Below are 27,294 nucleotides of genomic sequence, written 5' to 3' on the forward strand. Positions count from 1 at the left end.
GAACTGTTACAAATACTTGAAGGCGTATTTGGGCCTTTTTTGTCTGTGCACCCAAGAGTGGCAGCTTCTGAAAAGGATGCTCTGCTGAACTGAACATGCTGTGTCTGAGGATTGGGGAGGTGGTTTAGATGGAGATGGTAAATGAAAACAAAACCCTAGGGAAGTGTAGGTGCAGACGGTCTGAAACACAAGGTAGTAGAAATGCTAAAAACCGTTTATCACCTGGAGTTGGTAAAGATGCAGCTAACCAACTAACCTGTTCCAGAAGCGTCACTGGATGTGATGTAGCCTTTCTGGGTCTGGCTAAGAGCGAATTACCACAGCTTGAGGCTGTGACTTATAAAATGCATTGTGAATGTCTGTTTTTAAGATTGCCTCCTGGGCCTGAGGAGGGATTCTTGCAAGTGCTAATTGCTGGTAGATGTGCATTGCTGCGGTCGCCTCTCACCCTCTCCTTGCTCCTTCCTCAAAAGCAGTGCTCCAGTTAGGCTGTGGTTACGTGTGTGGGGCTTGTGACCACTGTCTCCATCCCTAACTGTGCTCCGGTTACTACCACTATTGCCTCATGGTTTCAGAAAGGGTATTCTGCTTTTTTTTTTAAGTGTTGCTGAAGAAGGACTGATTTCATTTGCAGGAAGGACCTGTCCATATCAAAAAGGTACCTGTAGATCCAGCTTGGGAAAAAAAAAATGTACAAACTAATCAATAAAGAAACTTAAATCTATTCGGCTTTCTTTGTCTAATTAGCAAAACTGCCTCAGTCCTCATCGCTTCTGGTAGACTCACGGTGAAGGGAGCGTGTCTGGGCTAGGAACTAGCTTCAGCCAGCGACGAAGAAGAGGTGACCCCGTGAGGTGATCAATAACTCTCTCTGCTACAGGACTCCACAGCCAGCTGCTAGGTAAGCTCGCGTTTTGACCCAAAAGAGCCCGGTTTGCGGGGGCTGGCCCGCGGCTGAGGGCGCCGGGCCTTGCTGCCGGCAGGTGGGGCGGGGCGGGCTCAGCTCCAGCGCCCCGGCTCCCGCCGCTGCCCACCCCTCCCTGTCAATCAACCTCTGGCTCCGCCTCCCGGCGCGCCTGAATGGCTGCGCCGCCGCCGCCCCGCCCCCTCTTCGCCCGAGCCTTTTAAACGCGCCGGAGGCCGCCTGCGGAGAGCCGCCCTGCCCGCCCACGCCTCGGCGGCTTCATTCGCGCTTCCGCGCCTTCCTATTGGCTCGGAGGGACGTCCCTCACGGCTCGTGACGCGCTACGCGACGTGACGTAGCCCACCACCCAGGAAGCTCCGCCTATTTATTCTCAACTCGGCTCTTGAGGGGAAAAACAATTTCAAGATGGCGGCGGCGCGGATAACAATGGGGAGTCGGGGGTTCGGGCCGGCCCGTGCCTGAGAGCGGCGGCCGCCGGGCCGCGCCGCGCCGGGGGAGGGAGCGGAGCGGGCTCCGGCCGGGCCCCGGGGGGGTGGGCAGCGGCCGCCGGGCAGGGCTGAGGGTAGGAGGCGGCGGGGGGGGGGGGGGGGAAGCGAAGCGGCACCGGCCTCGGGGGAGAAGGAGGAAGTGGGGCGGGGGGGAGCGGAGCGGGCGCCGGGCCGGGGAGGGGAGGAACCGGGGCGGGGGCGAGCCCGGCGGGGCGCCTAGGTAAGCCCGCGGGGAGGGGGGGGGAGCGGCGGAGTCCGGGGAAGGCCCGAGGCGGAGGGAGTCCCCCGCCATGGTGGGGGCCGGTGTGAGGAACCGGTGAACGGCGGCGGCCGCCCCCCTCGCTCTCCGGTCCATGGTGCTGCCCCCCTGCCCCATGGCGGAGTTCGTGGTGCCGCGGCACAGCGCGGTGATGGAGCGGCTCCGCCGGCGCATCGAGCTTTGCCGGCGGCACCACAGCGCCTGCGAGTCCCGCTACCAGGCCGTCTCCCCGGAGCGCCTGGAGCTGGAGCGCCAGCAAACCTTCGCCCTGCACCAGCGCTGCCTGCAGGCCAAGGCCAAGCGGGCCGGTAAGCACCGGCAGCCGCCCCCGGCGCCGCCGCCGCCCGCGCCCCCTCCGCCGGCCGCCGCCGTCGCGGGAAGCGCCGACAGGACCGGAGCCAACGGCCTGGACGCCGAGACGGCGAGCGGCGAGCAGCACGGCCGCAGCAGCACGTTGATCGCGGTAAGGGGCCGGCTCGTTCCCGGTCGGGGGCCGTGGGAGGGAGCCGGCGGTCGGCGTGGTCGTGCCCGGCTGGCACCGTGACCTCTCCTGTGGAGCTGGCAGCGGAGGGAGGAAGGAGAAGGAGCTCCCGCGGCTGGTGCGATGGCTTGTGGTGGGAGGGCTGAGGTCGGTGCTGCTCTGCGGAGTGCTAGTGTCGGCTCTGTTACAGCTTCGCAGCTGGTGAGGGTTGCTCGATTGTCTCTCTTGGCACCTCTGTGCGCCGAGAGTCCGTAAGAACTGCTGCCTGTTGAGGTAGGAGCAGGGGGTGGCTGCCTGCCGTGGTTACGGTCGTTCAGAGTAGCGTCCTGGGAATCGTGTTTCTGGCTAATTCACCTAAAATGTCCTTGCAGAAGCTGTCAGAGGAGCATTGGTACTGCCGTGGCTTTGAATTTTTTGTTTGCTTGCTTACGTCTTTAATTTAGGCTGTCGGGGTTTAGTGGAGTTACTTGATAAGGATGTTACTGTGGGGGAATTTTTAAGACAAAAAATGTGTCTATTAATTCTGGTACGTATTGGAAAGAATTTCAGTGGAAAGGCAGCTGCTTATTTGCCACTCGCTCTAGTGGGTGTGAACACTATGGGAATCCCACTCCACCCATTAAAAACTGGCTTAGCTCAAAATCTTAATGTTTCTCTGGCTTCTCTAGCATTTCTGGTTGTCAGGATATATTAATGCAGCCCGGTTTGTATATCAAGATAGCTACTGCTTAACTTATTCTGAGCCCTTTACATATACTGCTGTGTACTAATGTGTCAGTAATGTAGGTTAGTAGGATAACCTCTTAAAGGTTGCCTGTCTTAATACCCATCTTCCTTAAAACCAGGTGTCTCTAAATGGTGGCCTACATGAAAATGATACAGTACTGTTCTGAATGTCTTTAAAAGGGGACACTGGATTAACCTGAGACTTTTCCAGGTTAACATATAGATCAAATCTTATTTTTAAGATGGTATGTGTGCTTGATCAGGTTAGAAGCGAAGGTGGTGTGATTCTCTGCTGTCTTGGACCTCATTTAGTTACAGTTTTTAAAATGGAATTATGATAGAACTTACTGCATACTTGTATATGACTGGACACAATGTGAAATAGTGAAACATGGGCACAGTGATGGCAGCTTTACTGTAACTAGCACTAGGCAGCATGTGTGCAGTTTGTAGTATTTACAAGATGAACTGAAAATGTTCAGCTGAATTGTTTCTATTTTTGCTAATGTATATACAGGAGAATCTAGGACACACTGACTTTTTCTGAAGACGAAGATACTTGTGACACAGTTAGAGCACTTCAGGTGGTTGTTAAATAAGGGTACTTGAGGAAGAGAGGAAACCTTGTGCATTCCTGACAGGCATTCTGTAAAACTTTCCAGGTAGCTGTTGTTTAAGTAGGCTGATTTTGAATGTAGACTTGTGTCAGAACAAAAATGACTCAAACTCCTGGTTTTTTTATCTAAATGCTTGGTGAGATTTCTATTTATTTCCTGTCTGGGCTCTAAGGCTTTTTGCACATGGGGCTCTATCCATTAATAATGTGTATTTTTGTTACACACAGAGCTCTTTAGCATGTCAAATCCTGTTGCTTAAACTGCCACCACACGTCTTCATATTGATCTTCTAAAAGAAAGACGTCTTTAATTCATTGGTGTTGTTTCTTTTAAATTGCTTTGGTTGTGGATTTGATCTAATTAGCATCCATTATAATGAGGGCTCTCAACAGCAGTGAGGATCTGAAATACACTGCACATCTGGGGAAGCCCTTCTTGTACAGGAAGCTGCTGCCAGTGGCCAATTTACACAACAGAAGAGGGTTTTAGTGTATGAATGACTCTTCCTCGTGCTGGCCTGCTGTTTCCTTCCTAGGATACATGACTGTAAGCTTAATTGTAGTTGCTGATTCATCACCTCGTTACTAGGGTATAAAGTTGGTTTGCTTAGTAATTCAAGTTTTGAAAAACAACAACAAAAAACCCTCTGCTGCTAGTTTCATTCCTTTGGTGTAAAAGGTACCTCCGTAGGTTGGTATTTTACCTCTAGCAATCATTTAGTTGTTGTCAAGACCAAGCATGTGCTTTGTACGGGAAGGACGTGGGTTTGGTTTACAATATTGAATAAAGTTTGGACGAACACCAAAATTATCTTGTTTTAAAATATCTTGGACACATTCCTTTCAAAAGAATGCTGGTAGATCAGTGAAACATGCATTATATCAGCTATCACTGCTGTTACAATCCAGAGTTTTCCATGAAGCTGCATATGAGTCTTTTCTTGGAAACTGGTACTTTGTGTTGAAAGTTAATGAAGTGTTTATTTCAATCCTTGAAAGAGAAAGCAACTCATGTAAAGGTAGAGGATTTGTGATCTAGCATCAGAGGGCTTGTAGTAGAAGGATGTGAAGCTGCACTGCCACAAGTGTGGACAGTGGACAATGTGTGTGCTCCCAGATGCTTACTTCAGAGCATCTTCTGCAAATTCAGAGTGGTCACGGGGAACAGTGTAGCACCGCCACTTCCTTCTTACCATCTTGTATGATGTTTCATGTGGCCAAAATCAGGTATTTTCTCTTCCATTAGTCTTTCCTCTGTTTTAGATCCTGAAGTTGGATGGATCTTGCTTACAAGCAGAGGTAAGGGGTAGATTCTTCCTTTGTTTTCTTAATAAGAGGCTCTAAAATTTGAGCCACAGAAGCCAAGAGAATGCAGTATTGATACAGAAATATCTTGGATGATTTGTGCACCATGCAGGCCTGTCCTGCATTTGAGGACAAGGATGAAAAACTTATTAGCTTCCTATTTAAAAAAAAAAAAAGGAGACCGATATTTAATGGGAAATTCAAATGTTGAAGTTTACTTCACATTTCTGTTGTTTAAGATGACATTGTTAAGACTATGTTCAAGGTAGAAGATGCTTAATGTTTGGATAATGTATTGTCTGTTGTGTTAATCTTATATTTTTGAGGAACAGGGAAATTGGGAAGAGACAGGTCTTGTCCTCTAGAACATTTTTTCCTCTTTGCTAGGTTCTGATTTGAGGAAGGTCATTCTAATAACGCTGTTTCAATTCTCTGCAGTAAAAAGGTAGGCTTCCTTGTATTTCTCTGATAGACTATAATGTAGTGTATCACTGAGCTGAACAGAAAGTGTTTCATTGACACGTGAATGAGGAGAATGGCAAGATCTGGATTTTCATCTCCACTCCTTGTTTTGTGATGTGGTCTCTTGGCAGGAGACCTGCTCCCTGTTTCTTACTGGTTTTTTTCTGCACCTGAGAGCAGTTGTTGCATAGATGGCTTGCTTTGTCTAGGGCTGCCACAAAACCACAAACAGCATTTCTGGAATGGGCAGAGAAGGTCTAGTCAGTGGCTTGTTTTGGGAATGCTTTGTGTTAAAGCTGAAGAGCAGGCCAGTATTTATTTGGGAGCAATAGAAGTTTTTTACGTTAATAATAGGTAAGTTCTAATTTAAGCAAAGGCACCAAGTAAAAAGCTTAAAAAAGAAATTTAAGTATAAGGACAGCAGTGCGATGCTTCTTGGTTGAAAGACCTAAAGTAATAAATTAAAGGGAATAGATTGCCTGGGTTGTACTGACAAGCATTAATTGTATTCCATTAACGAAGCTCAGGCTGGTACACTAACAATTCAGAAGACCTCATTTTTCTTTAAGCTGTGGTGTAGGGGTGTTGAATTGTGAAATTATGTTTTACCACAAAAATAGCAAATTATTTCCACGTTATTTATACATAACTATAGTGCAGTGTAGTCTTGCCACCATTGTTTGTTTTTGCTGACAAGTCTGATAGTTTGTTGCCCAACAACTCAGACAGGTTTTTCTTTGTCTCCTTTTAATTCTGTGTGAGGTATTGTTGTATGTTTGAAACATTTCCCTTACTAGATTAGTTAGATATGCAGTGATGCTTCCTAAATTGTAAGGATCTGGGAGTGACTGATCTGCTGCTGCTGTTTTAAGTTCAAGTGAGGTGGAGGATCCGGCATTGCAGCTGAAGGCACAGCAGTTTTTTTGATTGAGCAGAACAATTCCTGTAGCAGAAGCTGCCCCTTGTGACTAATGCAGGCTTGGGATATTTATAGATGTGCATATCCACAGCCCTTCTTCACTCCAGCAGGCAGTCACCCAAATACAAAAGTCTTCTGGAATTAAAGTAAAAGTCAAAATTAAAATTAGTCCAGCAGTTTGGTTCTGACAACACAGTGGAATGCAGGAACACATTGGGTAATAAAATGCTTTCCTTGTGGGGGAGTGCAACTTTGGAAGCTGTAGATAGATGCACAGTAAATGGAGAGTTCTTAGTGCGTTGTGTAGTCAAAATGTTACGTTTTCTATCCAAAACTCATACACCACAATTTCTGATATTTGCTTCCTTGTTCTAGCTTCAGAGGTTGTCATCTTTGTTGCTTCTGTCCTTGGCCAGGCAGGAGAGGAGAATCTGTGTCTATAGAGGACCTACTGTAAGCTCTGGTTCATGGGAGCTTATCTGCTCTGCAATACTACCACTTCCATGGCAGAAAAATGGACAAATCATATTTTGGTTTCCCCTTCTAGGTGAGAATGTTGGTGTCTAGCTAGGAGGCATATTAGAACTAGATTTTTATTATGTTTCTAGAGTAATACAGCATTTCTTCTTTGAAAATGACCAGCATTATGTCTCTTTTGCTGGTATTTAAGGACAAATCCTTGTAGACATAACTTAATTCTGAGACTGAAATGGTAAACTTATTCCAAATAAAATACAAAAAAATTGAAGCTCTGTTGAATCCTGTAAGAATATTTTAATCTCTGTACAGATGCTTTAAAAACCTAAAAAAGAACATTATGTGGAGCCTAAAAGGCGCAGTATAAAACCCTCTTTTTTTTTAAAGTTTTGTTTCTGCAATGTTCAGTAGGTGTTTTTTCAGAAAAAATGAAACTTGCATGGAGTTTCTATTTTTCTCATATATATATATATTTAGTGTCTTCAGTTACAGGACTCAAAGTATAACAAATTACTGGATTTTTACTGAAGTAGTTTAGTTGACTGTCCTCAGTTTAAAAATTCTGCATTATGAAGGATTTCTTGGTTTCAAGTGTACAATGTGAACTAAACCATCATGCTTGTTAAGTTCTAATGCCTTAATGTCCCGGGTTTCAGATTATTATCTAAAACTAGTTTTAGGTATTGAGTGTTTCACACTGATGTTTTTGATTCCTGGAATAATCTTTTTCTCTTTAAAAAATCCAACCAAACAAACAAAAACAACCACCAAAACCCAGAACAACTTTGTGCCACTGTTTTGATCAGTGATTCGTGCCCCTTTTCCACCAAGGCAGTAAGAGTGCACTGTGCTGGACTGACGTTTTGAACTTTGCCAGTGCTAACAGAAAAGCTATAGATGAAATTTTAAAGCTTTTACGGTTTCTTCTTGTTGGGCTTCTGTGGTAGTTTGTGGATGACTTTTATGAAGTCTTCCAACCTGCCCCTGCAGTAAGACCACAATACGGCTGAGCATCATTGTGGTAAACCTGGTGGGTGTGAGGCAGAGATTGAATATAGCTCATCAAAATTATTTGTGTGCTGTCCATTTGCTGATGGAAGCCTTGTCATTTGACAGGACATGCATCCATCTCTGGCATTGTGGTCCTGTGTCCTAGTCAAGTATAGCGTATATGTACTGTGAATTATATGATCAGGGGCTGCTTGTGTTGGACACCCCTTTTGTTGTGATGGATGACACCTGGGTTTTATCAGTTTGTGTTCCTTGCATGAGGAATCCACAGTTATGGCCTGACTTGCATGTGTGCTCCTGCCAAGTAAGTGTATTTATGACTGTGTTGAGGACTGTCTGTTTTGCTCACGTGAATAAAATGCAGCTCTGATGATGTGATGTGGAGGAGGTGCAGCCCATGGCCCTTCAGTGGCTCTTTAAGAAACTGTATGTCCTGTTTCAGGCCAAAGGATTGAGGCCTGCTTACATCCCTTCCTATATTGGTTTAAATACTTTGCATAAATGCTTTTGGGGTAATACTTGTAGGCAAAGCTAAATAGCAGAGATCTTGGAGGTTCATCATTTGCTGGGAGGTGGAATAGGCTGAGAAAATGTGAATGCATTTCTGTACCTGTTCTTGTGACAATGGAAAGGATTGGCTCATGTTACAGATGAAATTGATGGATTCTGCTAAGGAAAACATGGACAGCATACCAGAGGGCCACTGTGACTTACAGAATGATAGTGGACAATAAAATTAAAGCTAAAGGGATTTTCTTAGTGAGTAGCAAGCTGTGCTTTACTTTGTCAGTGTTTCTTTTCTTTTTTTCTTTTTTTTGTTTTGTTTTGGTAGAAGAGAACAGGTTTTTCTTGCCTTGGGGACTCTGTTGGAGCAGCTTGATATGTAGATAGTGTGCAGTCTGACTTGTATCTCACATGCTCCTTGTTATTTTTTTCCCCAAAACCAGGTTATTTGAATAGACACAGACAAATTGGGGAAGAACCAAATTTAATTTCTTTTTCTGTTAGGAAATCAAGAGCTGAGATAGTATGTACGAAATGCATATAAGAAAGGAATTTCACAAGAGAAAGTTGCATTATTTGCAGAGTAGTTATATGAATGTATTTCATGTGAGAATTTCAGGTTCTGTTACTCAAAGTTAAACATGAGTAAATGGAAGGTATCAGGATATATTTCTAACGGCAGAGGAGAAGGAACCTGTAACTTTTGGCTCCCACAAATTTTTATAGCGCTGTCTTTTCTTGAGAAGAAAGGAGGTAGAAAGTGGAACACTGTTACTGGGTTAGTTTTAAGCTGGTTAGCTGGCTGTACTGTAGATAGCTAACTACAGTAGCATAAATCTCAGTGTAGACTTACTGCCACAATATCCAAGTACCTTTTTGATTCTTTTTAACGTGAAAAGTGAACTAGCATGCAAGTGCAGTTGGTGAATAGCTTCTAAAACTCAGAAGTTAAGTGTCCTGGTTACAAACCAGGCTCAATCTTTTCTGATAGGGATAGAAGATAAGCAGATTTTCTTCATTCCTACGTGTCTATTGGCTGTCGTGTACAGGTAGGCTATATTTCAAATAATCTTAGATTTAGCTGGGGTGGAGCAAGGCTGGAAGCAGTCAACCCCAAATTTTACGTCATTAGTGAATTTATTATTTTTTATTTAAACTTTTTTGACAAGGGAATATAGTTCTAGGTGAAAGGAGGACTTTGTGTAGAGCAACTAAAGTCAAGATATCACCAAGAATCAGATATCTGAGCGTTATGACTTAAAACCCATATAGATATGAAAACTTCTATGCGTTTTTATTGATGGAAAGAGCCTGTGATGGATATTAGGACTCTGTATCTTTTTCTAGACTACAGTAAGTGTAGTTTATAAGCGTGGATGATTTAACCTTAGACTAGTTAGCTGCATATATTGCAAATGGTGTAGTACAGTAGCAAAGACCTTGGGACAGATTAGCTTCTGGAATATTTGTCCAGCAACCCAGGTGGGTTTTGCAGCCTGTGAAAAGCTGTGTGCAATTATAGCTATAATGCTACCAAAATCCTAGTTGCCTTGAGTTGTTTATGTGAATTACAATTACAGCAGTGACCCCAATGGGCATATATTCTGTTTTAATATAGAAATTTGTGAGAAGAATACGTTCAGTGTACAAAACTAAGTTACTACTTATATGTCAGTTTTCAGGGAGTGTGTTGTTCCCTAATGATTTAGAATTAAGGAGTATCCATTCCCAAACTTTGAGTGATTGACTCATCATATGACCTTGGGCAAGTTACTCATCCACCTTAAGCTTCAGTTTTCCCAGTTGGAGTATTAAGTAAACAATGGGAAACTTGCTGAAAGCCAAATGTTGTGATTGAGTTGAGGCTTCCTTGCTTTCTGTTGTTTTGCCTTTTTACAAAAAAGTAACTTTCCATTATTCTTTCAAGTCGGTGTTTGAAAAATTCACTCTAGATCTGCTACTCCAAGCTGTAGACCTAATGTTCAAATTAAGAGAATTCAAGTTCCAGCCTCCTCTCCAATTGTACACCTCACCTCATCCTACTAGGTCTTCTGCTGATCTTGCTACTCTGCTGCTATTTCCATGAACCATCTAGAAGATCATAGTCTCCTGGGAAGCTGCAGGCAATCCCTCAGATAAAAATAAGAATTTGCTGCTACCTATGCAAGCATTAAACAAATAGTGTTTTTTCCAAAGATCAGCTAACTGTTGACTGTTTAAAAAAAATTACAACAATTAACTGTGAACCAGTTCTTTTGTCCTTAAATCAAAGAATGCCGTTGCCCAGGCAAGTGCTGTAAAATTCTTCTGATAATTTATGCTGGCTCTACATACAACCTCTTGCTTGAGTACTGAGATCTTGAGGTTTCCCCTGTTTGTTCTTGGATGAGACAGTTTTCCCCAAGGGTTAGTGGACTGCGTTGTGGAGACTGCAAGTAATATTAAAAAAAGCATACTTGTCTTGAGGTTTGTTTAATGAGCTGCTTTCCTGCCATCTGAGAGAGCTGTTGTTCAGTACACCATGCTTCAGACGGGTGGCTTTTTGTGGGGATTCTCCTCATGTGTCCTGCTGTGATGTACGAAGGCATCTCGTACAGGTCAGGGGAGCTGATGGGAGCTCTTCCTCTGTAAGCACACTGCTCTGTTCGAGCAGTGTCTCTGCCCTACAGGTTTGTCTGTGTTGGTGTAGTGTTCCAGCACAAACAAAGCACAAGTTTTTTTACAGAATGCACCTGAGGGAAAGAAGAGTTTATAGTCATCTTTGATGTGTGCAGGAGTTCTGTTTTCAGATGTTTTTGAGGTCCATGGAAAGAACTATTTGAAAGAATGCTGCCAGGAAAGAGAAGTTGAGCAAAGGTGCTCAAACTCTGGTTGTAAAACTGTTGCTGTACCCTCTGGTTGCTTCTAGGTGGCACTACAAGAAAAAGAATATGTGCATTCACTAGCTACGAGAAGCCAACTGTTGAGCTGGTTGGGGCTCTGATGGTCATAGTGCAGAGAGGAGCAGCTGGGAAATGCTCTAGGAGAAAGGAGGAGAGGAATAAACTTACTCTGTTGTGATAAAATTGACTGAACTCTGAATTGCGTTTTATATAAGAATGAAACAGTGGTCCCTTAGTGACAAGCTGGTTTTGCTTTAGTGCCAAAAATGTGATTGTGTACAAAACTTATATACACAGCTCTTTTCCAAAAATTATAATTACAAGAGAATTGGTCCTCTTTTTCTCTAAATATTTAAATGTGAGACTGCTTTATAAAGCAGTCTCACAGAACAATTGTACATGGGCCAAATAAAATACAGGTTTTTATTCTCATCTAAAATTTGAATCTTAACATTCTTCAATGTTTTTTCATTTTGAATGGGAAAAAGCATAATATATTCCAGTTCACAGCCATTTCTCAACTTTTTGTTGTTAAAGTACCTGGCAGCTTTTGGTTTTGTTTGAAGGAGGGAGCTCTGATACAGTACATGTTTTTGAAAGTTTACCCTAAAAGACTGTAGTAAGGAGGTCATCTCATTTAATGACTTGTAAAACAAATCTTATCAAAGCAAAGATGTAACCATTCTTTTTAACCTTTTTTCCTAAAAAGTTTTATTCAGAGGTAGACAATATTCTGGTAAGAAATAAAAATCCTAATCTATGAAGCATAAAACTAAATAACTAAAGCCTGCCTTTTTTTTTTTTCAGCAGCTCCATGAGACTGTGAAAAGAAAGCTTGATAGTGCTGCTTCCCCTCAGAATGGAGACCAGCAGAATGGCTATGGTGATGTATTTTCTGTGTCCAAGAAACTGCGTCGTGATGATGGTCTTGGTGGAGTGAGTGGTTCTTCCAATGGAATGCCCCCTGTCTCACCACTCCATCATCTTGACAAGAAATCTGGCAGCGGAGATACCTTACAACTTAATGGAAAACATCCGATGGGGCTAGATGGCATCAGCAAGAAGTGTCTTCCAGATTCCAGCCTGCAAATGAATGGAGGTGGTGATGCTGATGACTCATTTCCTCTGAGTTTGAACAAAGAGCTGAAGCAGGAGCCCGTAGATGATCTTCCATGTATGATTGCTGGAGCAGGGGGTTCTATATCTCAGAATAACTTGATGCCTGATCTTAATCTTAATGAGCAAGAATGGAAGGAACTTATTGAGGAGCTTAATAGATCAGTGCCCGATGAAGACATGAAGGATCTCTTCAATGAAGACTTTGAAGAGAAAAAAGATGCCGATTCTTCAAATTCAGCTGCACAGACTCCTTTGCCACAAGATATTAACATAAAGACTGAGTTTTCCCCAGCACCCTTTGAACAGGAACAGATGGGATCTCCCCAGGTGAGATCCACTTCATCAGGTCCAGCATTTATTGGTGCTGCATCTGTACCTGTAAGTGCCGCTTCTCCAGCGGTTGGTAGTTCTCAGGCTATGTTTCAGCCTTCCAGTCAGTCAATGACTGAAAATCCTAATCAGCCCATGATGCAGGCATCAAACCACTCTCAGAACGTCCAGAGGCCTCTCCCCAATGTGTTGCTACCTGGGAAGGGTGCAGGAAGTGCCAAAGAAATGTCTTCTGCTCATCAACTTCAGCAGATTGCTGCCAAGCAGAAGAGAGACCAGATGTTGCAGAACCAGCAGCAAGCTTCACAAGTCCACCAAACAAATCAGATGTCTACGTGGCAACAGTCTGGGCCTTCTCATAGTCCACTGGCTGTCCCATACCCCATGGAGAATCCCACCAGCCCATCAGTTTACCAGCCGGACTTCAACAATCAGAAACTCATGATGCCTAACATGGGAAATAAAAGCTCACCGAGAGCGGGAGGCAATTATCATGTGAACATTTTGGGTCATCAGCAAAACAGCTTGAACCAGAACCCTGTGAATAGTCAAGGCTCTATGCTAGACTATGGGAACACCAAACCTCTTTCCCATTACAAAGCAGAATGTGAACAGGGGGTTACAGTACCTGGTCAGAACAAGACTCCCATGTTGGCATACATACAACAGCGCCAGCAGCCACCGCTGTCTCACGTGAGTGATGACCAAAATGGGATGATCCTGTTGAAACCCAAGTCTGGAAACATTGCCTACCGGCTACCGCACAGTCAGGTGAATGTTCTGGGTTTTGTTACCTTTGTTCAGTAGCAGATCTAAGGTTTTGCATGAAGGTGTTGGATAGGTAAGGCTAGAGTAGGGATTACTTGGTATTGTTTCAAAACAGTTGCCGCATGATTTCAAAGAAGAAAATGATAATATGCAATAAGCTGAGACAAGAATCAAGAACTCTGTTTTCCACTGCAGGCAGTTTTTAATACTTAGTTCTAGGTCATGTGGTAATGTGTGATTTCCAGCTTAATATACTTTGTGGGCAACAAATTATGTCACGCTTCATAGAAGCTTCTACTTACAAAGATAAATAGATGCTTTGTAAACTTTTGCCTAAAATAACTCATGTAAAACTGTAGTGTTAAACAGTGTTCTCAAAGAAGCTTTGATTTCTTTACCTTCTTTTTAGTCCCTGCTTGTGTCATAGTTGGCTTACTATAAAAAGACATGCCTCCAGTTGCTTCTTTTTTGAAGAGAGATGGAAGTGGGGGCTGCATTCCTGATTTCTTGGGTGTTCCTTGGGGCTTTTCAAATCTAAGAATTTGTTATTGGTTAAGTCTCGGGGGATTGGGAAAACATGGGATAGGAGAGAAAAATATTTTTAAGAATGAGTGATAGTAATATTTGTCTGCTTGAAGCAATATACTTCAGGTTTTCCCGTAAAGGAAAATCGCAGATGGTGCTTCTTTGCCTTATGTATAACTGATGCTACAGGTATGCTGCAGGTGAAAATTTATGTAGTAGATGGGGTATGGACTCATTGGGATTCTGTAACATGTGCCTGCAATGCACATACTAGAGGGCTTGTTGAGAAAAAAGGGTCTTTGTTATAAGGATTAAGGCTCCTCTAGCAAAAGCTGTTGGAGAACCAACTCCAGTAATAAGTTCCCTCGACAAATCAACATTAAAAAAAAAACTGTGAAAAAGATCTGATTAGTCTATGATAAAGACCACACTGATGTACAAATAAAAATCTGAGATAAATGTGTGCTTCATAAGGCACAAAAAAAAAAAAAGATCTCTTTAAAAGCTAGCAGAAGTAACAATCTAATGACATTTTGATGGAAGAAGGGGAAGGGTGGAGATAATAGTGTATGTCACATCTCCCCTGCACTAAAGAACATGAGGGTGACCTTGTATCTACACTGCCACGCTTGCACTGAATTAACAGAAATACTGATGAATGCTTCTGGAGAACTTCTCAAAAGCTTGCATATAGAACAACTTAGCACAGCATTACCTATATTTGGCTCATGATTTCTTATGAAACTGCAGAGACTGAGAACCAACAGCCGAACCCATTAGCTGACTTCTAAACTTGAAAGTAATATTTGTTTGCGTAATTAGAGATGAGGCTGAACTCTGGTTAAAAATGATAAAAATTGTCAAATTTCAAATAGATTTGCTGGTACAAAGAGGACAGTGTCAGATCTTGAATGATAAACTTTCCATGTTATTTTTGCTTATCCCAAGTTCCAGTCTCTAAAAAAAGCAGACTTATGAAAAATTAATAACAACAGGCTTATCTGTAATAGTATTTTTCTCTGTGGAATATGGTGATGGTTGGATTGCTGGAAAAATATGTTAAGACTCATTGTGATCAGTGATAGCCGCCTTCCCCTGCAAGTAGTAAATACTCTCATACTAAAAAAAAAGCAGCTTTAGGAGGGGAGGCATAAACACTTGCTGAACTAAATGTTGACAGAAGAGGCAAGATTTAAATAAATGCTTTGTATAATGAAAATTTAAAATGTAGTGTTTGAAAAGCTGCTACCAAAGTAAACTGAAGCTGTAACTGGCACTGTTCCTCTGGCTGAGCAGAAGCACACAGAGCTATACTCACCTGTTTGAGCTGGAAGTACTTTTGGAAGTACTTCGAGATTGAAGTTAAAGCTTCTATTCCTAAGTGTTGCGGAGCTTCTGACCTTAACTCTGAACTGTCCTTTCTGTGTCTGGCACTTTATAGATGGGGTTTTGGCTGTCTTTGATTAGCTGAACTGGAAACTGTATCGCACTTGGCCTTTTCTGGTAGAAGCTTTACAAGTGAAGAAGCTATTGCATAAAGATGGCAAAATACAAGGAACTGATCTAATTTTTATTAAATAGTGTAAATGTATAAATAAGCAATAATTGGTAATTTCTGTTCTACTGTGTTGTGATTCCCTTCCCTGTGTAGACTTTGTTTATAAAGCCTCTCTTCCTTATCCTGTAAAATGATTAAAAATAATACAAATTGTGGTCATCACCATGAAAGTGCCTTTCCCCATCTGTGTAACTGCATACAGTTTCTAAATTCTGGAGGGCTAACCTCTTTTTGTAACTCATGTTACTTTTTGTATATTTTGCAGGATCAAAACCCTTCTCCTAACGTTCCTCGCGTTCCCGTTTCTGTCCCGGGCCCCGGTGTGGGTGCCCAGGCTCCCAATGTCTCCATGGCAGGTAACCACAGCAACCCACCTTATCTCAGCAATCAGCAGCAAGCAGCAGTGATGAAGCAACACCAAATGCTGATGGACCAGCAGAAGCAGAGAGAGCAGCAACAGAAGCACTTGCTCATGGAGCAACAGAAGCAGCAATTCCTAATGGAGCAGAGGCAACAACACCTTCTGGCTGAGCAGGTAAGAGGGGCCAGCAGTCTTCTTTTCTTTGCGCTGATTTGCTTTCGTGGACGAAACAGCATTGGAGATTTTTTTGAACAGTTACCGCATTACAAAATAGAGGATGTAAACTGCAAGGTGCTTTGGTATCATAAGTATAATCGCTGGTTTATGTTTCCGTAAAAGTAACCCAAACACATAGCACTTGATTGCTGAGACTTGCTTTTTCTGTTGTTACAAGGCACTGTGGTGACTGAAAAGAATGAAATAGGTAGAACTGAGTAGTGTGAAAATACAAGACAATACCTACATGGAGAGAATGTGTCATACCAGTGATATAATTCTTTGTGAAAGAAGGAAGGCAAATGGAATCAGAGCAAAAAGAAAAGATAAGGTTGGGATACTGTTGGTGTGTTCTGAAGAGTTTTAAAAGTGGAAGTAATGAGTAAGGGACTTTAAGCTCGTTGTGCTTTCTGCCTTTCTTCGCTGTGAGATCCACAGCAGTTCATGTTTCAAATTTTAAAACATCTTTCCCTTGTTTATTTGGGGAAAATAATTAGACATCTGTATCCAACTTGCATCTTATCCTGCCAAAAGAATTCAACTCTGCTGTCCATCAGACTGCAGAAAGCTGCTTTAGCCACTCTCAGAGAAACAGGCTCCTTGTGTAAACATTTTTAAGCTTTAAACCTTTTGCAAGTCTTTCAGCTGGGAATCAGCCCAAAGGGCCTTATTCCTGTAATCAGTGGTTTTCTGCATTTTTAAAAGTCCATGCAGGCATGTTCCAGGCATCAGCACTGTACATAGAAATTATCAATATCTGGTGTGTGGAGGAACAGGAAGGTGAATTTTCAAAGAAATTTTGGGAGGACTAGGGAGAACCTGGTATTCAGATCTTCTGGAAAAAGTATAATGATCTGGACTGCTGAAAAGTTTTGTCTTTGAAGGTGATGGGGGGAGGGAAGAGCCACGGGAACTGTTGTCTTTGGGGATAATGGGGGAAAAAAAAAAGAGCCAGTGGTTTAATGGAAAAAAATGTGAAATGCATATATCCCTGAAAATTAAAAAAATGTTAAAAAAATAAAAACTTAAATGCTCTGGAGGCCTTCAACTAATAACAGTTGGGAATGTATAATTTCCTTAATTTTCAGCACTGTTAGAAGCTGATAAATCTCAGTATTCCCAGCTTTAAAACTGGGAGTTGTTATCCTGGTAGATAGGATTTTTGCTGTAATAATAGTTTGGAAAATAGAGGTGGTGAGAGAAGGTCAGGTAATGGTTGGGGGGGCGGGGCGACAACACCTTAACTTTTATTGCAGCAACTGTCCATCAGAACCTTTATTTGAGAACGAAGGAAATAATAGTCTCCTCTGAACTGAAAACATGTGGAATCCCATTTTGAGGGGAAGGGTGTAGTAGAATCTGGAGTATTGTGGAGCTGTGGCTGTGCCAAGTCGTAGTGAATGGAATGGCTTTTTTGATCCCCTGGAGACTTCTGTTAAAATTGAGGACTAGATTGAGGTGACAGAAAAGCCCCTTCAGATCTTGACCCAGTGTAGATAAAACATAAGAATATGGTGGGCAATGTTTTAAAGAAAATTGTATGAATGTTGGTAAAGGTACATTTTTGATATTTGGCTAAAAATACAATTTGGGCTAAGGGAATATCGTGGTGGAAATATACGGTCAAAGACTGAAGGACAAAGAATGCCCAAATCATCAATAAAATCATATTTTCTATTTGAATTCTGTGATCTATAAACTTATATAAATAAATATAATACTTTTTAGTAAATCATTCAGGTTTTGATGACTTGTGTGTTAATATCAAATGTCAAAAATTACTAATCATTACTCTCCCAAGATGTTAACAAACAGGTACTCTTTGAAAGAAGGTGGTGAGAAAGGAAATAGGCGGTGTTGGCATCCTGCTTGTACTTTTGCACTGCTGGTGAATGACGATTAGTAGAGCTCTATTAGAGCCCTTAAAGCTAGTGGCTCAGTGGGTTTCCTTAGCTAAGTAATGGACCTAAGAGGTGTCAGACCTCTCTGAACAGTGGGGTGGTGTATTAACAGGGTGATGAGTAGCATATCTCAAACATAGTGTTGAAATATTTTTTTCCTTCCTATTTGCTTCTGCTTAGCCTGCATGTGTTGCCGTAGTAAACAAGTATTATGAAAATATTTTATTCCTGTCCTGGTTATGGTAACTGACTTCAACTTGTGTCTTTGTATAGTGATACTGGGACACTGGTCCCAAATAAGGAGCAGCTTTGCTTTGGAGCTGAACAGACTTAGATACTGCATTTGCAATGTTTCTTGGCCTTGTGCTGCCCAGTCAAGCTACATCTTGTTAACATTCTAATTTGATATTTATTTCTTTTGATACACATGATGCTGGATGTAGTTTTACAAAAAGGTTTCTGAATCAGTTGATCTCTATTTTGCAAGAGAATTACAGTTTCAGGTAGCTTCAGTGCCATTCCCTGCCACTCTAAAGCTGTATTTGCATTTGGTATTCTGCATTTTTTTTTTTTTTTTCTAAGCCAGGTTCTGCAGCTCTTGGTTTCTCTCAGAACTATGGCATCTCTTCTTGGCTTCTGTGGTCAGCCTCTTTCAGGTTTGACTGGTCCTGCAAGCAGCAGGTCCTTTCTGTCAGGCAGCCTGCCCTCTTCATTCCTCTGCATGTCTCAACAGCTTCTTAGTTGTAGACATTTCAAAAGGATGGTAGTCATGTGTATCTGTCTATTTGTTACATTGCACTAGTCTCTTCTTTAAAAGCTTATTGCTTGTGTCTTTACCCCACTACTGTTGGAAGGGAATTTCTGTCCCCTTCTGTGCTCTGTGTAACTTTTCAGATAAGTAGGTAGTTATGCATTGTATCACTACTTAGTTATCTCAGAATTTCAGTCTGGTTGAAGATATCTGTGGAAGAAGAGCCAGAAACACTATGCCTGATACGTTTCATATTATAAAAGCAGCCTGTTGGCTGTTTACGTTGTCTGAGTGTACTATGAGTGTGTGCACATACACTCTTGACATTCCCCTCAAGGCTTTAAGTTTCATTTTCCCCCAACGTTTTCTAATAGAAAATTTGCTTGTTTTATTTTGCAAATGGTTTTATCATAAAGTAGGTACAGCTTGAATGTGCTTTTAAAGAGGCAAGGTTATTTTGAATCATTAGTAGGGTTTGTTTCAGTTGATTGGTGCATTGTTAAGAAGATGGGTTTGAACAATGATTACAAAACTTGTATAGCTTCTATTATAAACTTAGTTCTGCAGTTTTCTTTTAGGAACACCTGTGGTATATAAGAATTCAGGTTTATGTATATTTTTTTCATTTTTGAAAACAAGGGATAGAAAATATTTACATGTTCAGTTTTTACGTTTCTGTGTAACATTGTTGATATTTATGACTTGTAGTTTAATTTCTAAAGAGAGGTCTAGAATATATTGATCTGGGGGTAAAGAGCAAAAAAGTATATGTGATTTTTTTTTATACACACTCACATTTGCTCCTTTTGTACTTATTTAGTGTCTTTAGAGTATTGCTAAAAATGCCTGTTGATTGTCACTGATTAAAAGACTAACATCTCAGATTTTCAATGTTTTAAAGGCTTCAGACATGCATTGGAATAACTCCTGTAATGCATGCTGTTGTCTTTTGAGTTCCTAGTCTTGTCACTCATCAGATTAAACTGACTGTGTTTGAACCTTGAGAACAAAGGTCTGAAGTGACTTTTAAAGCTGCAGAAGCCCCTTTAATTACCACCTCGGCATAAAAGTATGCAGATAGCTTGTTTTTATACAAGATGGTCACCCTTGGAAGAGGCTTGACTTGTTTTCTAACTGTCTTGCATTGGACCTTTGTTAGGAGAAACAGCGGCAGCAGCAAGAACAACAGCTGCAGCGGCATCTGACTCGACCACCTCCCCAATATCAGGATCAACCGCAGAATCCGTACCAGCAACAGGTTGGACAGTTCACAGGTAAGTAAACCGGGCAATTGAAATAATGGCAGAAAAAATATCAGGAGTAAAAAACAAGGTGTCTTCAAATTTCCTGGATTGGATAGCTTTTAATTAATTAATTGCAACATCTTCCCATGTCACTGTGCCTTAAAACTTCTAGACCTATACTTAGATTCAGCTGCAGACTAACAGCTTCCCCTGTCCCAGATAAATGGGACAACTTAAGCTTCTGATTCTTAATATTGCTTTGGAAATGTGTAAAATTCTCAAGTACCTTCATTGTTCTAAAGGCCTTTTTATACTACCATTTCCCTTTACAAGTTGTAAATTCTCCTTAACTTTCATATATTAGGATTCAGGTTTTTTTCTGAAGCCTAACATCACTACTGCTTTTATCTATCACAGGCCCTCATTATAGAAAAAACAAGCGATGTATTATTTCCCTCATTTACTAGGATGAGTTTAAAATTCTCTGATATTCTTATACCTGCTACCTTTAGAAGGGAATGCAATTTGAATTCTCTTCATCCTACATGGTTTTTTTTGTAGGAGAAGCAGCTTGGTATGTCTTCAGTTTATTAACGCTGATAAATAAAAGATGTTGTTACCGTTAAGCTGGAATAGCTTCAGGAATGTAGAAGAACTAGAGAACAGTAAAAACTCATCTCCTTACCTGAAAAATCCTTACTTAACAGGGCATCAAGAAGCCACTTGTCTTTTTTCATAAACCTAGAGTACAAAAAAGTGCTTATTTCCTTCATTTTTGTTTCCTTGCTCTCTATGTTCCCACAGAAATAAATACCGAAGGGAAAAGATGCAAATAGAAATGTGATACCCTTGTTCTGACAGCATTCATGACTATGCAGTGTCTGGTAGAGCTGTGACTGGGTGTTGTTACTTAACTGAAAAAACTTGATATCAATACAAAAGGATTGTGATCAGCAGCATCCTTGAAATTGCACTGAAACATTTTTTTCTCCTGCCACTTTTCTACAGAAATACCGTAGTACACGTGTTAGAAACAGAGTACGTTTTGCTATAATGAACATCAGTATTATTAAAACTATTTTTCCCTTGTTATGCTGATTTGTAACTATTTTTTGCATCTTAAATCCTGGTATGTGTACTACCTCTTCACTGTAGTGTTCCAGTAAGGTTCTTCCCACCCTACCCTCTGCCCCCCAGTAACATTGGTGTTTTTATGGTGTGCTTTGTTGATAATTAATTTTGTATAATTTGAATTATATTTGAATAAAAATTGAATTAAAAATAATGGACAGCTGATATTCCTCAGCTATCTTAAAATATGAAAAAAATCTGCATCTTACTTTTTGGTTTGAAAGTAGAGAAAGTACTAGTGTAGGTAGGTTTCCCTTGATCGACTGTAAGAAGTGGGGGGCGATTATATGCATTTCACTTCACATTGCTTTTCTTTTTTTTTTTTTTGTTTAAGTAGGGGGCCGTTTCTTCTACAGGAAGGAACTTTTTTTACTCAGAATTTACAAGAACAAGGGACTTGGTTTTGGTTTGCTGAGAAGACTAATTTTTGCAAATCATCTTGCTTGGTTATCAGCATTGTATAGTAACATAGCGAAAATTTCATTGTGGAAATCTGAAAGATACTTGACCAAAAATTTCTGAAAGTTATATAAAATAGAAGAAATTTCTGGAATTGGGAAAACACAGGACTGGAAACCCTACAGTTGTTCAATAAGAGATGCACAGCGTATTCATGGAATAACTGACTGTGTGTGTGTGTGTGCAGTAAGTGGTATTTTTTTTTAAGAGCCTAGCAAATGTGCGTGCACTTCAAAGTATGTGTGTATACCTTTGTTCACAAAGAAATATCAGAGTCCTGCCTTTAAAGTCTAATTTTTTTTTAATTGATGATGCTGAACTCTTAGAAGTGGTATTCAGATTTTTTAGGACATTGGCATATCTGGGTTTGAGATCAAGGTGGAGGTGCGAACTGGAGCAACAATTGACACTCTTTAATTATGTGCTGCTGTCTTTGTGTTGGTTGCATAGGTCAGTTTATACAAATGCAGGTGCACCTCTGTTCTGGATTATAGTGTCTACAAGCCTAGCTTGGCTCTGGTTGAACCGAGGTATTTAATGTACAAAATATTTCTTGCTGTTTCAGGGTCATCTTCAGCCATGCCTGGGGTCAGTAATTTAGGACAGTCCAGCTCCAGTAGTCCACGGATGTTTCCTCAGACCCAGAACATGATTCAGATGGGACCTGGACACAGTTCTGTTTCTGCACTCCAGTCAGGCTCCAGTCAGCAGGATCGGGGAGTGACTCAGTATACCAATATGCAAAACATTCAGCGAGGGGGATTATACAACTTGGCGTCTGGCATGACACAGATGGTTCCCCAGCATGCAACTCAAAGTGCCAATGGACAGCCACCGATGCAGAGACAAGGCAGCTTGGGCCAGGGTGCTGCCGTTCCTGCTGGATATGGGCAGAATACCTTAGCAAACTCAAGTATTTCTCAGCAGCACAATAAAGGTGCACTGAATCCAACCTTATCTAAGCCACAGATGGCGAGAGTACCAGCTGCTATGGGGGCTCAAAATCCATCTTGGCAACACCAAGGTATCCCTAATATTAACAACCAGACACAAGCAAACAGTGGCTTAGGACCATTTACTGCCAGCTCCTCTTTCCACATGCAGCAAACTCATCTAAAGATGGCCAACCAACAGTTTGCCCAAGGAATGCCTCAGGTAAGCCTAAGCACCAGCAGACCCATGACCTCTATGAATGCTGCCGTCTCTGGGCAGATGTTGTCGTCATCTTTAGGTGCGCAGCAGCGGACAAACCCACCTACACAACAGCAGGTACCCTCACAGCAAGTCTTGCCTGGCATGAACCAGACTGTTCCAGATCTGAATGCTTTCAACCAGAATCCAAATCAGCAAATGCCCAACAGAGGTAATCTGCACTGTAGTCAAGGGTACCCTGTGAGGACAACCAGTCAAGAGCTGCCTTTTGCCTACAGCGGCCAGTCGGGCAATAATGGACTTCAGAACTTAACTGGTGACACAGATCTGATAGACTCTTTGCTGAAAAACAGGACTTCAGAGGAGTGGATGAATGATTTGGATGAATTGTTAGGAACTCATTAAAATGGGGCTGGGGGTGGGGGTTCTACTTTTTTAATTATTTCATGAAATATAAACAACACTTGGACCAAAAAACCTGTGGCATTGAGGAGACTTGCAGGCATTAGAGGTAAATGGTTGGGAAAGGGACTAGAGCTGCTTCTCAATGAGTGTTGATACATGGTAATGGCGCACCAAGCAGGTCTGCAGGAATAGTGCGCTTTATCTTGGTGTCTCTAAGGAGTCACACACTCGAACAGGTCAAAAAATATTGTGCGTGTCCTAGCCAGCCTTTCAGAAATCTCACTTGCAGTGTTCTAAAATTAAATTTTTTTAATTATTTAAAATAAATTCCACAGAAATAGTGCAGAAAAAAAGCAAATAGTTGCACAAATTTTGTTTAGGGCTTAGTCTCCTGCAGCTATTACTTGCAATCATTATTTGTTCATAGCTTGACATGCTATTATAGTACTGTCCATCAAACTTGTGACTTTTTATTTGAGAAGAGGCTGTATGCACCTGAGTACGCTTGCAAAATGTTTTGAATTGTTTCTTTTCCCCATCGCTGAAGCACGTGCCTGTACTTTCAATAAGCAAGTGATATTTCACAGTAAATATTTCTAGATGCTGGTTAATAGATGAAAGAAAGTATTAAAACCTGGCCAGTTAGTCTAGGTAGTCGTCTTAATAGATTGTAGTCTTTTAAGCTGCAGTTTGCACTCTGTTGTAGAGAGGCACAGTTCTTGGCTTATACCTTGCTGTGTTTAAAGGGGGAATTTCTTACGGGAGAACTTTTAAACTATAGTAGGTTTAACATGAATTGTAAAGCCATTTACTTTGCACCTGTTTCTTCATAACTTATTTCCAAAGGTAGTTGTATTTAAATGAAGGCTTTGCTTCATGACAGCTCATCTAGTTTTCTTTGTTGTAAAAAGTAAAACTAACTTTTGAGATCAGTTCATTCCCCAAAGTTAGCAGTGATGCAATGAGCACAAGACTTTGTCACCTCAGAATAAAAATGAGGGAAAAAAGAATTTGGCTGAGAGGTGGAAAGTCCTTACCAGCAATAATAGCACAGGCAGCCTGGGAGAATGCTTGTATCAGGGTTGCTCCAATATGGAAGTCTCCCCCTTTAAATACTTTTTTTTTTTAATTTCTTTTTTTATAATACTGGGTTACGAGTTTGATAATCTTTCTATAGACTGGTGGATTTACTTCTTTAATATCCCTTGAAGCAGATGCTGGTTCTTCAGCTCAGCCCAAGGAGACCTCTTATCCGTATGTTGGGGTCAGTCCCAGAAAGGACAAAAACCACAATGGGAACAGTCAGTGTTCCAAAGTCCTTACTTTCTACCAAAAAAATCCCCTATCCACCAACAAACCACCTTGCCTTAACCTTTGTTTTAAAATGAAAATAAAGTTGAAAGCTTTTGTTTTAAATGCACAAATACCTCTTCCCTTTTAACTCCACTTTTTTGGAAAACTCCCTTGAACTTTCTAATCGAACCCAGCATTGTGATTTAAAAGCAATTTACTTCAACACAGACTGGCTTCTTCAGGAGTTTTCTGTACTGCAGAGATGCGCTAGAGAGGGTTTTTTCCAGAGTGGGTGAAGGGAGGTGAAGGATAACATTGATTTCAAGGAAGGAAAATATTTTACTGTATCTGCAGCTCCTTTATGAGACAATTTGCACTTTTAAAAACTGCTTTTTAACACTAATACTTTTACCCTTTCCAAATATGCATGGAACATGGTTTGTCCAGCACACTTACCTAGTGTGGATGAATTACGCTCTGTTGAACAGATTTGATATTGTATCATGTTGAACTGTTGGTGAAAGATGTGCATTGATCAGTGGATCCCACCGTTGAATAGTGGATAATAGTCCACTGAAGCAGACTTAATCCCTCGTAGAGCTTTTGAAAAGATAACATAAAGATTGTCTTTGAATGGGAAGATGAAGGTGTTGGTGACTTTGGTTGTTGACACTTCTGATATTTTCTAGAATAAGTAGTTGAGATGCAAATAACTGATGCTAACTTTTCTTATGCTGGCAATCTAAGAAAAGAGCTAGTGAGTTTGGTTTACTGTAAAGTTAAACCAAAAACTGGTCCAAGGTAAGTGTCATTAGAAGAGTATAGATATAAACTAGCAATGGCAGGGGAAGGAGTATTTGCTGTATTTTTATTTTTAAGGATTAACTTTGCACCAGTGTGCCTTCCCTTCTTGTTGGGGGTGCTTGGGACCTCATAATTTCAAGTGACATCCTTCAATGTCACTAGTTTTTTCTCCCCCTTACAAACACTTGAGAGAAATAACAGGGTAGTAGGATTCAGCTTTTCTTTCTTCCCTGTTTAGGTTGTGGTGAAATCTGCTACGTTTTTCAGTAGATTTTGCACACAGACTTTGTTCCGAGTAAGTCAAAATACAATCCATCCAGTTGTGATTTCTTAATTGGAGGAAAAGAACATCTGCTGTTTGCATTATTACTACCAAAAAGGCAATCCAGCTAAATGTCCAGGAAAATGCAGATTGTACTCTTTCCTCCACTGTTTCTGGAAGCTAAGGTGGATATTGCCCTGCTTGACCAGAGGGTTTGTTCAGGAGGGTGTGTAGATTTGTTGACAGGGCCTTTTCATGGTACTGTTGAAGTAAAATTAAGCGTGATTCTAGGCAAACTGGCTTATAATGCCCATTGGTCTTCATACGTGAACAGGATCCAAACAGCAATTAACCTGATAGAAAAAACAGCCCTCACTTCTGGTTTTGGTCCCTGTCCACATAATGCAATCAGATTGTTGGAAATACGGTATCGTATCACTGTAACAAAGTTGAAACAGTTCAATGGAAATGAAAATACGGTTTAGGTGTACATAGGTGCATGGGTAGGGCTGGGCTTTGCCTTTATGCCCTTTAACGTGTAGCTGTCTATATATGCACTTGGGCTTTCCATTTGCTGCAGCTTCAGAGCAATAAAATATATCTCCCCTGAACTGTACCTAGCCAGCCGCCCATGGCTTTATTTATAAACTGCGGTTTTGGTTGGGTGGGAAAGGTGAGAGTGTCACTGTGCAACATCCACTGCCTTCCAAAAACCACGATTCAATTGAAAAGGGTGCTCAAAATTTTGTTATACACATTTCCTTTGTGTAAATAAATGTTTACAATTTTATATTAAAGATTTGAATAAGAGTTAGATCTTCTGACTGTATATTTTTTACTTTTTATAGATTTTAAAACTATAATTCTTTATATATGTGTTTGGGGGGTATTATGGTAAGTTTTATGCTTGTAAATGGAGAACAGTTGAATTTGATGCTAACCTTTATGAATTTTTGTCATTGAAATGTATAAAGAGTCCATTAATCCCCTTATTCTTTTACTACAATTACTGGTGCACACCAAAAAGAAATCCTTCACTTCTGTTTTATCATTATAAAATAAATATTTTGCTAGTGTATTAAACATACATGGTGTGACTTTATACGTTTGTGTGAGCTGAGCAGAGTTCAGAGTTGTTGTGCCTAGTGAGATGGTTCCCTTCATCCCAACACACAATTTTGGTCAGCCTGTTACTTAGGCTCAAATTTTTCTGCTGTGTCTTGCCAATTCTTACGGTTTCAGAAAGTCCATTTTAACAGGCCAGAACTGGATAAAGAGGCCTTAGAAAACTTTACTTTGAAAACAAGACATTATGCTATACCCACTGCTTCTGGACTTTTTTTTTTTAATGCAGTTGTAGGCCTTAAGCTAGGAAATACAACTGCAGAGATTGTTGTTAGTAGTGAAAAAGATGTTAATGATGACTGAGACCTCACATGTGCAAAATTGTAGAGTTCCAAAAATATGCTCACATTCCCTCAGAATAACAGGCCTTAGAGGTCCAAACTGGTTTCCTTGAGACTTGAAGAAAGACAAAGATTGTTTGTTTGATGTAGGCAGATGGCACACAGACACAAAGAGGAACCAAACTGAGAAATGAGGAACATGTACTGCAAGCGTGAGTTAATGTTTCTGAACAAGGAACAAAATACTGGCAGCAGGTTGTGTGAGGGTTTTTGGCTTCAAGCTGGTAAGGTCCCTAAGCCACTGCGTAGAGCTGGTGGGTTGAAGCGGCTGTGGAAAATAATGGCAAAACAGGACTTTCAGACCCTGCTGGATTGTTGAGCCTCTTAAGATGGACACTTACCCATATGTTGGTTAGAAGGGAAGTACAGCAACAACCTGGCTCCATCAGTGCCCAGAGGAGCCTAGCTTTAGTGGTGGGTGCTTGGATGTTAGTATGTTCTTGTTAACAAGTTATTACTTGACGAATTACTCTGAATACTTCAAAGCAGTTCTC

At 41.2% G+C, this 27,294-nt stretch overlaps 1 protein-coding gene across 2 annotated transcripts; it reads left to right on the forward strand.

Annotated features, from left to right (window-relative positions):
• The first annotated feature begins 1,625 nt into the window (after positions 1-1,625).
• MAML1 (mastermind like transcriptional coactivator 1) lies at positions 1,626-26,946 on the forward strand. 2 transcript variants are annotated; one of them, XM_075056840.1, is made up of 5 exons: positions 1,626-2,135; positions 11,863-13,275; positions 15,621-15,890; positions 19,744-19,858; positions 21,984-26,946. In XM_075056840.1, the coding sequence occupies exons 1-5, from the start codon at positions 1,767-1,769 to the stop codon at positions 22,973-22,975; spliced, it is 3,159 nt and encodes a 1,052-aa protein (XP_074912941.1). In that variant the 5' UTR covers positions 1,626-1,766; the 3' UTR covers positions 22,976-26,946. The 2 variants fall into 2 exon arrangements, with proteins under 2 accessions (XP_074912941.1, XP_074912942.1); XM_075056841.1 differs by having other exon boundaries at positions 11,866-13,275.
• The last annotated feature ends 348 nt before the right edge of the window (positions 26,947-27,294 follow it).

This window comes from Buteo buteo, chromosome 24, assembly GCF_964188355.1.
Source record: "Buteo buteo chromosome 24, bButBut1.hap1.1, whole genome shotgun sequence".
NCBI classification, from domain to species: Eukaryota; Metazoa; Chordata; class Aves; order Accipitriformes; family Accipitridae; genus Buteo; species Buteo buteo.

Excerpts from the sequence above, each read along its gene's own strand:
- MAML1 (XM_075056840.1), top strand. The coding sequence starts at position 1,767 with ATGGTGCTGCCCCCCTGCCCCATGGCGGAGTTCGTGGTGCCGCGGCAC. Across the intron at positions 2,136-11,862 it reads GCAGCAGCACGTTGATCGCG|CAGCTCCATGAGACTGTGAA; the intron begins GTAAGGGGCCGG and ends TTTTTTTTTCAG. Across the intron at positions 15,891-19,743 it reads AACACCTTCTGGCTGAGCAG|GAGAAACAGCGGCAGCAGCA; the intron begins GTAAGAGGGGCC and ends GACCTTTGTTAG.